This window comes from Pelodiscus sinensis, chromosome 6 (genome assembly GCF_052426305.1).
Source record: "Pelodiscus sinensis isolate ZL-2025 chromosome 6, ASM5242630v1, whole genome shotgun sequence".
Classification (NCBI taxonomy): domain Eukaryota; kingdom Metazoa; phylum Chordata; order Testudines; family Trionychidae; genus Pelodiscus; species Pelodiscus sinensis.
The window spans coordinates 28,526,500-28,540,502 of NC_143057.1; the positions used below are offsets into that span (position 1 = coordinate 28,526,500).

At 39.0% G+C, this 14,003-nt stretch overlaps 1 protein-coding gene across 4 annotated transcripts in view; it reads right to left on the reverse strand.

The window, feature by feature from the left end:
- The window catches only part of KDM4C (lysine demethylase 4C), a 397,703-nt gene that overhangs the window by 115,947 nt on the left and 267,753 nt on the right, over window positions 1–14,003 (reverse strand). For all 4 annotated transcript variants that reach the window (XM_075931603.2, XM_075931602.2, XM_075931604.2 and 1 more), the window contains one exon: window positions 899–954. In XM_075931603.2, the coding sequence (XP_075787718.2) occupies window positions 899–954 (56 nt within the window). The remainder of the gene's footprint in view (window positions 1–898; window positions 955–14,003) is intronic.

Here is a 14,003-nt window from a genome sequence, read left to right on the forward strand (position 1 = left end):
CAAATCCCGGGCTTTATTTGCAAATGCGGTATGCCTACATTACCCCGCTAGTTCGAACTAGCGTGGTAGTGTAGACATACCCTAAGTTACTAATGAAAATGTTGAAAAGTGTTGGAGCCTGGATAAAGTAAGTTTGGGTTGGATTATCTTGTATCAGTCTGTTAGACTCTCTATGGCCATCAAAAAGTTTTTAATGAACATAGTCAGGAGTAACTTGTGAAATGTTGCATGAATTATACACAGTAAAGATCCAAAATGCATAGTAGGTTTTTCTACAGCTGGACATGAATATTATAGCACAATATTTTATATTTCATCTCCCATGTACAACTGATGTACTGTTCTTCATTTCATGATCACCAAATAGAATAAATATTAGTCTTATTAATGACATGATGTCAACTACAGCACCATTATCAGGAGTCCATTATAATATGCATGTGCAATAAAGCAAATAAAGCTCAGAGCCATTCTAAAAGGATTCAGATTGATTAATTTGTTAATGAAATGTTTGTACCTGTCCAAAGTTCACAGATACTATATTAACCGCTGTAATCACAAGATTCCAGGACTCAAGAAGAAAATGCGTTTGAATGCACGATAAGGCTGCCCATGCAAACAATGACAAATGAGCTTCCATCTGCTTCCTTTATACAGTGACCAGCAGAGTAGCGTTTGAAATACTGGAGTATGTTAAATAATAAAACAAATGTTTATTTGTAAGCACATAAGTTTGTTCGCAAAATGCCAGAGGCATGATTCAATAGGCCCTGGATGTTAAGCTATTCCACTTAAGAGGACGATGTCAAGTAATTACATTTGGAAATTCTCTTTGTAAGTATGTCTGAGAATAAAGTTTAAAACTAATGAAACTGATCTCAATCTATCCATCACTTACTTCTTGTCAGTAGTTTGTTTGAGTGCACCACCTCTCAAATTGCAGAGACAGCATTCCTAAAGAAAAAAATAGTAAAAACAAATAAGCAATATTGATTCCTAGCAATGGCAATTTTATTCCTATGTTTTAAGGGAACTATTCATATTATTGACTGATTTAAACATGACAGTCACACACATTACAGTGCCATAAAAATGTAATAATAGAATAACAACCGAAAAAAGCCACAAAGAGAATTAGTTTTGAGATGCCAAAAGCAAGGGCTTTCCCCTATTGCTTGAATATAAAGCTCTTTGCATGGAATTAACATAGAGCCTAACAAGTTAAACCAAATTAAAATTACACATCATTAAATTAGGAAAAATTATTGTGGAATCATAGACTTAAACCTGACTGGTTCAATTGTATACTTTGGAGGCAAGATTTTTTTGTCATGCAATTGCATAATAATTGAGATCAGTTATGACACACATGCCAGATTTATACCCTGTGAGAAGCAGTGGGTTCTAGCAGATAGAGCACTTAATTGAGATGTGGAAGACCTATATTCTATTCCTGGCTCTGCTACTGGCCCCCTAACAAGCCACTTGCTTCTCTTTGCCTCATTTTTTCCATCTCTCAAATGGGGAACACAGTGACTTCCATTCTAAAGTGCTTTGAGACCTATTGACGAAAAGTGCTACATGAAAACTAATAACAAAGTTAGTGGATGGCCTGTGGCTCTGGAACTGTATTGTCCCTTTCATTCAACAAACCACAAGTTTGCTGATTTTCAGGGTACATGGCAAAGCATGTTTCAGTGGTTCCCAATATTTGTTGTTGTTGTTGTTCATAGAACCATAGAGCTGGAAGAGACCTCAGAAGATCATCAAGTCCAGCCCCCTGCTCTAGGCAGGACCAATCCCAACTAAATCAACCCAGCCAGAGCTTTGTCAAGCTGAGACTTAAACACCTCTAGGGACAGAGACTCCACTACTTCCCTAGGTAACTCATTCCAGTGCTTCACCACCCTCCTAGTGAAATAGTTTTCCTAATATCCAACCTAGACCTCTCCCACCTCAACTTGAGGCCATTGCTCCTTGTTCTGCCATCTGTCACTACTGAGAACAGCCTTTCTTCCATCCTCTCTGGAACCTCCCTTCAGGAAGTTGAAAGCTGCTATCAAATCCCCCCTCACTCTTCGCTTCTGCAGACTAAACAGATGCAACTCCCTCAGCCTCTCCTCATAGGTCATATGCTCCAGCCCCCTAATCATTTTGGTTGCCCCCCTGCTGGACCCTCTTCAATGCATCCACATCCCTTTTGTAGTGGGGGGCCCAGAACTGGACACAATACTCCAGATGTGGCCTCACCAGAGCCGAATAAAGGGGAATAATGACATCTCTGGATCTTCTGGCAATGCTCCTCTTAATGCAACCTAATATGCCATTAGCCTTCTTGGCTACAAGGGCACACTGTTGACTCATATCCAGCTTCTCATCCACTGTAACCCCCAGGTCCTTTTCAGAGCAGTAGTTTGGTGAATAAGCTCTCTCACTCTACTTTCTCTCACCACATTCTGGTACAAATGCTTTGCCTACTTTTTTCTGATGATTCCCTCCTTTCTCCAGCTCTCCTCCTCTTCTTTTTCTTTATCTTTTTCTCTCCCTCAGTTTTATTTTCTCTCTCTTCTCCCCATACTACATGACACATAGGGTGAAGAGCACTAATTATAGTTCTGTGGATCTGGGACACATGCACAGTTATTATTATGGCTATTTATTATTTGCATTGCCATAGCATCTATGAGCATAGTCATGGAGCTGGACTCCATTGTGCTGGGCATTGTACAAACACGGGACAAAACATGGTCCCCGTTCCAAGGAGATTGGCAGCTGAGTTCTGTGTTGAAAGAGGTGAAATCCAAATCTTGAGCTAAGAAGCGGACTCCTGATCTTGCAACACTGATACATTAGGGATCATCTATTATATTAGGAAGCAGGGAGGGAAACTGGTGTTCCTGGAGGTGCTCTTGCTTTACCCACAGTAGATTGCTTGCACTGGGTCAGAGTGGATCCAGCATGAGTTGGGTGGATAGACCATGCAGAACCAAAAAAGGGCCCTCAAGGACATAGTTCTCCCATATCCCACTACCTTTTACAAAAGCAAGCAGTGCCTGCCTCCATGAGTGGAACCTTTTGGCCGAGAGGAATAGTTCCCTCAGCTGTTCAAAGGAGGGAACTAGATCCAATTACTAGGAAGAGATGTCAACAGGAAAACTGGACAGAAAGAGAACGCTGCTTTAGACAGAAATAACGATCTGCTTCCTTCCTGAGAGGGCCCCAAACTGTATTACTTTGTTTACTGTTGTGAGCATTGTTTTCTGAGTAAGCAGTTCAAAATGCATCTTCCAGGCTACTTTACTAGTTGTTGGCTCTCTGAAAATAAAATGATCTCTCCGAGGATAAACTCCCAGAACAGGCATTTTGCCCCCAACTTCTGGAATTATAAATGGGGTTCTGGAACACACAGAATCTTGCATTTCTCCCACTACTCAAAGCTCCTCTTCTGAGTCTATGCTCCTGCACTCATCTGAGCTGGACTCTTTTTCCTCTATAAACTTAAACAACAAATAGTCTGGTAGCACTTTAAAGACTAACAAAACATGTAGATGGTATCATGAGCTTTCATAGGCACAGCCCACTTCTTCCTCTCTCTGTCTCAGGCCTTCCATTTTCTGGCTTGGAGAAATGGAGAAACAGTTCAGCGTTTCTAGTCTGTATGTTTCCAAATACGTTGTATGGCAGCAATCAGAGTGAGAGGAGTGCTGGTCGGCCCCTTGGGTTTCATACCTTTCTAGAGCCACATGTCAAACATCACTGGTCTAAGCTACATTCTTCCTAGTTCAAACACTACTCCTTGTTATGCTACTTCAAGTACCAGAGATAATCCCTCTTCTTCCTTTATCTATCTTCACCTCTCAAATATTTGTAGACTCTTATCATATCCTCCACACTTTTTCTCCAAGCTGTACGTGTTAAATTGCTATAACCTCTCATCAAGGTCAGATCTTTTAATCCTCTTCTCATGTTTGTTGCTCTTCTCTGGGTTCTCTCTCATTTATCTGCCATTTGCATAATAAGATGCAGAAATCTATATAGTTTCCTGTGTGGCCATATCAAGGCTGTCTAAAGGAGCACATTACCTTTCTTATCCTGCATGTGAAACCCTTGTATCACATGCACTACAGCGGTGGAAAGCTACTGAACCAAGAAAGGATGTGGTGAGGATTTTCCTAAACTAGACGCCAAGTATCCAAAACATTGAGGTTTTGTACATGTTAATTCTCTCTCAGCTGCTCTGACATAACACGACAAAAGTGCCTTTAAGCAGCTAATAGGCATCAGACAATTTCCAATGACAATAATAAAAGCACGAGGAAACATATAATTTTGGAATCATGTCACGCAGAAAATTCTTTCCATTTAAAAGAGCCTGAAAAATAAAATGTAAAGGAGTCAAATTAATAGCAGATGAATCTGTTTCTTGGTGTCATCTCAAGACAGGGAAAATGGAACTTAAAGGAAAAAATAAGTTTGGTCCAACTACACATTAAGGGTATAAGTCCAAATTCTGGCTCAGTCAAATCTGTGCTCTACAGCTTCAAAAATACTGTACAAGCAGTGAGAAAATGAAGAGGCCAAGAAGCAAATAGGGAAAGATCCAAAACGGATCTCTGTTACCCATAGAGAGAAAAGGACCATTAAGCCAATGACCTTCCCATTGTCTAGTGATCAATAAGAGGGGAAGAGAGATAACAGCATTTCCTTAAGGAACCCATCCATGACTCATTCTCAATTCTGCAGCTATTTGGCAGGGGTTACTGAAAGGAAGAGCTAGAATCTCTCTGATCTCTAAAGAAGAGAAGAAAGAAAGAGAATCTGGGTCAGGGGATGCGTCCTTGGGACAAAAAGCTCATTTATGTGAATTCACTTCCCCAATATTCCTTCCTACCCCCTCAGACAGTTCAAAGGTTCCTAAACCTTACAGGAGCGCATTTCTTCTTCCAGGCTTATTTTAAAAACAAAGTGGCTTTTTTTTCATGTCAGAAAAAATAGATGTATTTTCACTCCTGCTTTTATAATCCCCTGCTGTTGTTATTCATATTTTGTTCTAAAATATAATTCTGGGATAAGAATAAACTTGTCTTAACTTCCTTCACCTGTGGCAACTGCTAGCAATTTAAAGGAAAAACCTTAAAATGACCACCTGAATTATATTCTGCTATTGCATCTAGACCCTGAAAACTTCATATGAATATAATGAAGATTTTTGAAGCAGCAGAGACTAAAAATTCAGTTTTTCCTTAAAGAAATTTCTCTGTAGGGTTGTTAGGAAGATAACTCAATTACTGTTTATTCCATAAATTATCTACTATAGGATTTCTTGTATTTCTTCGGGTGCATTGTCAGCATCAGAGTCAGAAGATGAGACTCTCACCTCTACTCCAGCAGCTTTATACCAGGTAAAAGGGTCAGAGTGATCTAAAGAGGTTATTAATAAGGTTGCTCCTGGTAATGGAGGATTCTCCTGGTGCAGAGACTGCAGAAGACTGCTTTTTGGCTGTCTTTCAAGAACAAGCCCTAATGTAATGGGAATATTGGGGGGGGGGGGGGGGGGAGGAGGGGAAGAGGTCCATATAACAATTCACAGACTGGGCAGTTGGAGAGACATTGTGATAACTTAGACTGCCTCCCACCCCCAGAGATGTCAAAATTTCATTGCAGAGGCATGAAGCAGATGAGAAATGGGAGGGTGCAAAGGTGGCTTAAAGTCACCTCAACTTCCCTACCCCATGGGCTATGAGATCTAAGTACAGTAGACTTCCAATGATCCAGAACCTTTGGGACCTAGGTGGTGCCAGATTATCGGATATGCCGGACTATCAGGAGGTACTATAAGATGCTGGACTATTGAAGTCTTACTGTAGTACAGTACAAAATCTCTTACAAACTATGGAGTATATGCATCTGGTGTGATCTGATGTGGCAAGTGCCATGCAGCTATTTTAGCTATATTGCCGAAAGACAATTTTGGAGTTTGGTTGGGGTTTTTTATTTTGGTGGAGGAGGTAGTTATTTGAAGTAAAAGCTGGATGAAATCTTTTAAGTGCTAATTACATCTGCTATGAAAAAAGTATTAATGAAATCTTATATGTACCAGCAGCTGTCACATATGTCCTACAGGAGATATACATATTTCAGGATAGCAATGGCCTTTCTTGCATGAGCATGTATTAAAGAACATGTCCAACCTGCTATCCGTTATCACTCCCAAAAGTTATTGTTTGCTTTAAACAAGAAACATTCTCCCATGTTGAACTTGGGCTGAATATTTATTTCTGTCCTAGTCTATTTTCTGCATTTATCTAAATTAAATCACAGATCATTTAAAATTGTTCATCTGTTTAAAAATCTCCAACACATTCCTTACATTAAAAAAAAAAATCTCTCCTCTAGTGAGCATGCAATCTTGCAGGTTTCATATGTTTTGAGAACATAATGAAGCTACAGTTTACTTTATCTTCCAGATCCTTAACGAAGATAATGAATAGTACAATTGCCAATACCAGTCACCCCTGTGGTACCCAGATTATCAGTGCTCCTCAGTTCAATATTGTGCAATTAGTCTTGTTTACAATGGTATCTAGCAAGATTTGTAACCACCACTGGTATTCTTAACCCTGTTCATCATCTTGTTCATTTCTTTGCTACTATTTCTACAAGGAACTGTACTAAAAGTCTGATATGTAAATAAACTAAGTGAAACTCTCTTCTCTTTTCTCCCTCTGCCCTCTTTTTCTGCTTTAAATTTTTGGTGTTTGTGTGCCCCACTGTACCTCTTGCTCTACTCATCTGTGCCCACAAAAAAGTGCACTGTGCCCACAAAAGTTCATGATACTATCTACATTTTTTGTTAGTCTCTAACATGCTTCGGGACCACTCTTTTATTCCAAGTTTTTTAAGTTACAGACTAACACGGCTACATCTCTGAGTTGAGACTCCTTTCTCTTTGTCCATCTTACCAGAAATGATAGCCAAGATGGGAACCAGGATATTGGAATGCTTTTTATTAATTCAAACAGCATATTAGATATCCCTAGACGAGAGTAAATACCACAAAATATCATGTGAGTATTCGCCGAAATTTAAAACTGAACGCCCTTTGGATTGTGCCTGAATACCCTTTTCCCCCCAACACTAAAGCCTTTGTGTTTAGTTGACACAAGTGCTCACAGAAAACGGTTTTTGAACATACATGCTTAAGTGCTCTGTTAGTAGTAGTATTATGGAATAGGCGTTTGCTTGACCCAGGACAGAAACAAGATTCCTAAAACCCTTTATGTGCACAAAGGCATATAAACAAGCTAAACAAAGATTTGACAGTACGAGTACTGACAACTAGAGTACGCCTTTTCGTATGCTGCTTCTCCTTAAATTGCTTTCTCTCCTTGAGACAGTAAAAGCCTCAGTGGCTTCTTCAAACTTTGATAATAAGAACTGCACTTATTCAATCAGGGAACAGACCAAAACATTACATATGAAACCAATCAAATGTAACTAAGTCAGGAGAATTTCAAGTATCAAAAGTTCAGAGTAAACTGTGTAATTATCCATTAAGTTTAAAAATTTATCTGAATAAATAAAAAAATCCAAGGAAATAGCTATCTGTCATGGACATTCTGCGAGCAGAAAAGGGGGCTAAATTCATCAAGCAAATTATTTGCTAGGAATCATTTACCTGGCACTAATTATTACTTAATATGTGTTTGTCTTCTATTAAATAATTACATACTATAAAATCTTTTAATCAATTTAGTCACAAAACTGTAAAAAATGCAAGAGAGGCATGTTATACTTTGATTAGTTTTACATCAGCAACTTCATAAAAAGTTACATATGAGATAGGCGATAACTATGTTTTTAATATGTTCTAGAACCCATTTTTAATTTTATAGCAAAAGAGCATAGGAAGAACGCACAGTTGATCTGAAGTGCTAAGAATACACCGTTAAGAAAAAAATACACAAATACTATACTATGTGCAATGTACAGTAAAACTCCAGTTGTCCAGCATCCAGTGGTCCGGTACTCCTGATAGTCCGGCACCACCTGGAACCTGGAAGTGCTCCAGGCAGCCGGACAACTGGAGCTGTTCTGCCCCAGGCTTCCCCGAGTCAGCCGCTGGTCAGTTTCAGCAGCAATTGACTTGGGGACGCCTGGGGCAGAGCAGCTGGGGTGCTGCCGGGTTGGTTCCGCAGCACACCCCCCCATATTCCCTACCCCACCTCAGACCCCTCATAGCCCCCCCTTCCGATAGTCTGGCATATCTGATAAACTGGCACCCCCTGGGTCCTAAAGATGCCGGATTATCGGAAGTTTACTGTAACTGGTAAAAATTATACAGAGCAATTAAATTATGTCAGCTTGCCTTTGAATCACCGTTTAATCCTCAGAGTATATCTTAGTCTAATTATAATTTTGTCTGTAAGAGCCGCAATTTTTAAAAACAAATGGACTCAAGGAACATTATTTAGCAGAGGTACCAGAATGGATCCTTTCAAGTAAATATGTATTTTGGCTGATGGGTTAATGCATGAGAAGTATTAATAACATGTTTGGAGCAGTTTAAGTAGCTCACTATTTGCCCAGTTAATTATATACTGTAACCTTAAGTCTCCTTTTCTTGCTATTCCTCATGGTCCATTGGCTTTTAACATGCCTCTACAGACTGCAGTGACTGGAAAGCACTTCTTAAGATGTTGCCTCAGCCAGCTGTTAAAGGGTAGGCACCGTTTCCACCCCTCTGCCACTCAGAAGATGCCAGATCCCCCTTCATGATTACACTGAATTACATTATCTCAAAATAATCTTGGACTCACATGGTTTCATTAAAAACAAGTTTATGAAGTTTAGAGAAAAATCAGAAAATTAAAATATGACTCTAATCTTCAACTCTACCAAAGTTAAGCTGTGTACTACAAATTTGTAGTTGTAATGCAAAAACAAAAGCTTATTTTTCTCAGCTCATCCTTTTCTCTGCTACAGACTATCCCCTCTAAATCCAAAATAAGCATTTTTGGCTCTCCCTCCCACTTCTGTCAACTGTCTCACAGTCTTAACAGTGATGCCCCTTCTGAGGCAACAATGCTCTCTCTCATATTATGTCCACAATACACATTCCGAATCCATTCAGATTTGTATCCATTGCACTAGATAAGCAATCAGGTTTTGTTGCACCCCTGTTTTACAATGTTCTTCTACAAGTGTTATTTAAAGGGGCTCTCTCAGTGTGTGTTTTCATTTCTCTCCCAGGTGATGGACTGGAGGTGAAAAACAGCCGTTTAGAATGCCAACTAACCTCCATTTAATTATTTATTCTGACATGGTATTAATTTAAAATCAATTTTTAAAAGAGAATAGCTTCTACTTTTTCAGAAAAAAATACCATTATACAATTTGCAAGTTATGAATCTGAAGCAGATTAAACTTGATCTATTGCAGGTATGTATAATCAGGGCTCATAGCACCATCTATTATTAAGGTCACCCAACACATCTCACTATAAGATCCTGTTTTCAGTTTCTGTGTTTGGACAGGAAGGGGTGGTGACCTGGGGCAGGTTGTTGAGGAGAGAGAAGGGATGGAGTGCCAGAGGCAAGCTCTGGCTGGGAGGCACTTACCTATGCAACTCCCAGCCAGCAGCCCTGCAGGAACCTGAGTCAGGCTTTCTGCCTCTCTACTTAGTCCCAGGCTGGTTGGCTGGCTGCTCCACGTGGTTCTGCTCCAGGCATAGAGGGAGAAAAGGAGGGAGGGAGGTTTCACATGCTACTCCTGCCCCCCCCCCCAAAAAAAAATTTCTCAACTTCTATTGGCCATTAACTGGCCAATGAGAGCTGAGAGATTTTGCTAGGGAGCAGGGGCAGTGCACAAAGCCTTCCCCACGCCCAGCATCCAGAGCAGAGAGCAGCCAGCTGCTTCAAGTTACGTGAACTGCTCTATGCCCAAGGGTGACAGCAAGGTGGCCACAGGCCAGAGCTGCTGGCTTGGCAGGCCAGATACAGCCCATGGGCTGCATCTCATCCACCTCTGAGCTAAAGTGTAAAGCATGTGCATGTATGTGACCATAACTTAAAACTGTTTCTTTTCCACTTATTACATTTATTTTAATCTTTTAGAGTAAGTACCTACAAGCACATTTTCTTCCTTTCTCCTTTTCCAATTTTTTTAAAAATAAAGGTTTGTGCCTAATCAGTAGCAGTATTCTTGCACGTGGCATGGTATGCTGCATTCCCTGAAACATTGGTCATTATTCTCCTTGACTATTCTAGCATTCTTTGGCTGAGGTATTTAAGATTAATGAGGCATTTGTTCTCAATCAAGAAGCTACGTATGAATATAGTTTTACTTGCAAAAACCGATGAATCATTTACTATTATTTGGTCTTTTTATTTTTCGAGATGATTTGTGGCTAATTTTTGAGAGTAGTACTCTAACGTAGATGGATTCAATGTCTCTCACTTCCTCTATCTCAATAATAACTGGCAGTCAAACAATAACAACTGCACAGTAAAACATAAATGTGCATTATCTTATGTATGGTGCATGCAAATGCTGAGCGATGCAAGAGTTGGTCGATGCAATGCGAGTTGTGCTAGAGGGCGCTCCCTTGGTGATGATAGTTACTGGTAATGAAGCTAAATAGCCATCCTGTAACTTACAACATGGAAACTTACAAAATGGTTTTGCATATAATATTGCCATAATTTCATTTAAATTAGAATTTTCTGGAGAGAAAAGTTAAACATAAAAGCAGTGGCACTCAAAGTACTAATATGTGCCATAATGAGTCTGTTTATTGGCAGCTTCTACTCTTAAATGGACCTGAAGAGGTGGAGAAAGGGATGGGAGTAGGATGGCAATCATTTCATAATTATATATTATTCACACAAAATATGGCTGCTGCTGCAAGGTAGGAGTTCCACCATATTATATAAAACCTTCCTTATTATTTTGCACTGTGATTACTACTTTGTTTATACATAAAAATGTTTCTGTTTCATGACTCTTGCAGAGGGACCCATGGGGCCTAAACCAACAGCAAAAGTTCCACTATTTTCAGGAGAAACAGGCATGGGGCCTATATTATGCAATTAATATGCTTCAAGATTTAATGCATATTTAAATTTCAATATATACATTTCAATAAGTAAAACATATTTTCATATTCTGGAAAGGTTTAGCGCACTAACTAGATAGGAAGCAGGGATAAGCCTAATATTGGCCTGGATAAAGACGAGCATAATACTAAGAAGTCTGTTATCATAAGCATATAAGAACAGATCCTCTATAAGGGTAGATTGCCCTGCATGGAGTCATGATAAATAACCCAGCTGCGGATCTGCACCGTAAACTAAAAGTTATGAAAGCCTACATAAATATAGGAGCATACATGTAAGTGACTAGTGATTCTCAGTGCTGAGCTTAAAGTCCCATAACGAGCTCTGAGTTTCAGAAACTGCTAAGTTTTAAAATGGTACTCTTAAACCATTTCAAAACAGGCATTCTAAATCACTAGCCACTTCTGAAATATACTGAGTTCTGCAGATATTTAAATACAGTGTGCCCTTGTAAACTTCTAAAAGTTGTAACATTCCACCTGTTTCACAGAAGAGATGCCTTGTTTATAGGAACTCAAAATGAGCAATGGCATTCACCCTGTGAGACAGAAACAATTTTAAGACTCAGAGGGCTTGTCTTCACTACTGGGAAGGTTGACCTAAGTTATGCGACTTCAACTATGTAAATAATGTAGCTGGAATCTATGCAATTTAGGTTGACTTCCCTCGGTGTCTTCACTGAGCTCTGTTGATGGGAGATGCTCTCCAGTCAACTTAAATTACTTTCCTTGGGGAGCTGGAGTACCAGAGAATCTCTAGACTGGAGAGCACTCTGCCATTGATTTCGTGGGTCATCACTAGACCCTCTAAATAAGGGGTAGAGAATTTTAGGCTCGGGGGCCGATTGTATCCCCCAGCTTGCATGGATTCTGCCCCTGAGGCTGAGGGCTCGCTCTCGCTTCCCCCCCCCCCCCCCCCCCCAGCACTAGAGAATCCATGGTGGTGAGGGGTAGGTTTTTTTTGTTTTTCTTTGGTTTTGTTTCTCACTTGTGTGCAGCCTCTGACTGATTTTTCTGTGACTTAGTGCCCCAACCCAAAAAAGGTTCCCCACCTGTGCGTTAAATCAACACTCTCTGCAACAATTGCAGCAGCATCAATCTCCCCAGCAGTGAAGATAAGCAGTAAGATGTTAGTGCTAATTCAGACATTTCTTTAGGCTCTTGATCCCCCATGTAGGGTATACTCACATCTTTCTCCGTAAATACTAGAATCATTAGGGGTATGTAGCTTATTTCAGAGTATCAGAAAGACAATCCCTTTAAGACTAGTTTGACTACTAAAATAGATCACAGGCAGATTTCACCTTTGAAGTTACTCAAGAACAGCGTTATGACATGTACAAATAACATAACCTGTTCTAAACTACTATAAAAAGAAAAAACTGCTAACCAAAGAAAATAATATTTCAGAGGACACAGCTTGCCCAGCTAAAAACACAAGAAAGAATTTCCAACCAAAGAAAACAGCCTGGTCTCTGTAACTTTTGGTACATCCAAAATCTTTTATACTTTCATATATCAGTCATATTTGCGGTAGGGACTTGAATGAAAAATAGGTTTCTGGACTTTGCAATAAACAATTATTTTTCATTTCATTTCAAAGTGTTTTACAAACTTTAAAAGATATACAAAATTAAAATATGCCCACAAATCAATTGACCTATTAAGCAAAAATTAAAATGTTGGAGTAAAATCAGCAACTCTTTAACAGGGCACAGCACTTCTGGACGGAAAGTGAAAAATGCCTTTTCCACTCAAATATAGTAGTTGCCAAGTTAGAACTTGGCCAGGACACTAAGGGTAACATCTCTGCTATTGCTTCCACTCTTTCAAACCACCTGACCATCCTTTTTGTACCCTCCCATGATGTCCCCTTATGAATGGAACAGCCTGTTGTCTTGTTGTTTACAATGTAGTTTCCCTCTGCATTCAGATCCCTCCTCAAAATATAATTTTTCCACCAGGCTTTCAATGGTAACTCCCCGCAGATAATGGGGGAAAGAAAAGAAGTAATCAATTCCGAGTGCATGGAAATTTGACCTATATTCAATGTATTTTAATTGTATGTAATTATATGTTCGCACTGTTCTGAATACACTATTTAGTTCATTGAGGTGCAGACCACGTTTTTTACCATGTGTTATACAGTGCTTAGTACAATGATGGCGACATATAAATGATAGGAATGCTATAGGATCTTTAAAGGCCACCATATGCCAAAATTGAAGCATCTAATTAATGCTTAGCCTAATGAAGAATTGTGTATTTAAATGAATAACCTATACTCATTGTTTATTATAGAAACTTGGATCCAGAATAGCAAAATATGATGACATTTTGTATCAAGACCCTAAAATATCAAGCAAATATTCATTTTCTTTATTAATGCATCTATCTCCTGAAGCACTAAAGTAGAAGATTTTTTTAAAGCAGTTAAAAATCAAAAGCAGGTTCATAAAAGCAATGTAAATGTGGATCTCAAAGACAGAACAAAGCTTTCAGGAATAACATGAGTTGCACATTTTTAAATGGCAAAGCAATAATCCCGGCAGCAGCATTTTAATTAAATGTAATCTTAAGAGGAGTTCATGGAGCATCAGTTAAAAGAGAAACACAGTAAATGTAACTAGTAAACTATGAGATTTTATGTTAGTAAAAAAATCTCTAGAAGAGAAAGCCAAAACCACAGTCTAGCATCATTTCACAGACACTAAAAAGACAATTTTGTAAACATTACCCTAAAATGACAAATAGGATTAAAAAATAATATCAAAACTTCAAACTATGGGGATGGCTGCAATGTGTTTTTGTATTAATAAAATGTCAAATATGTCAATTTCTTAAAGTTGTGTTTGAAATTGATAAGTATTAGTTTATTTTTCTCCAA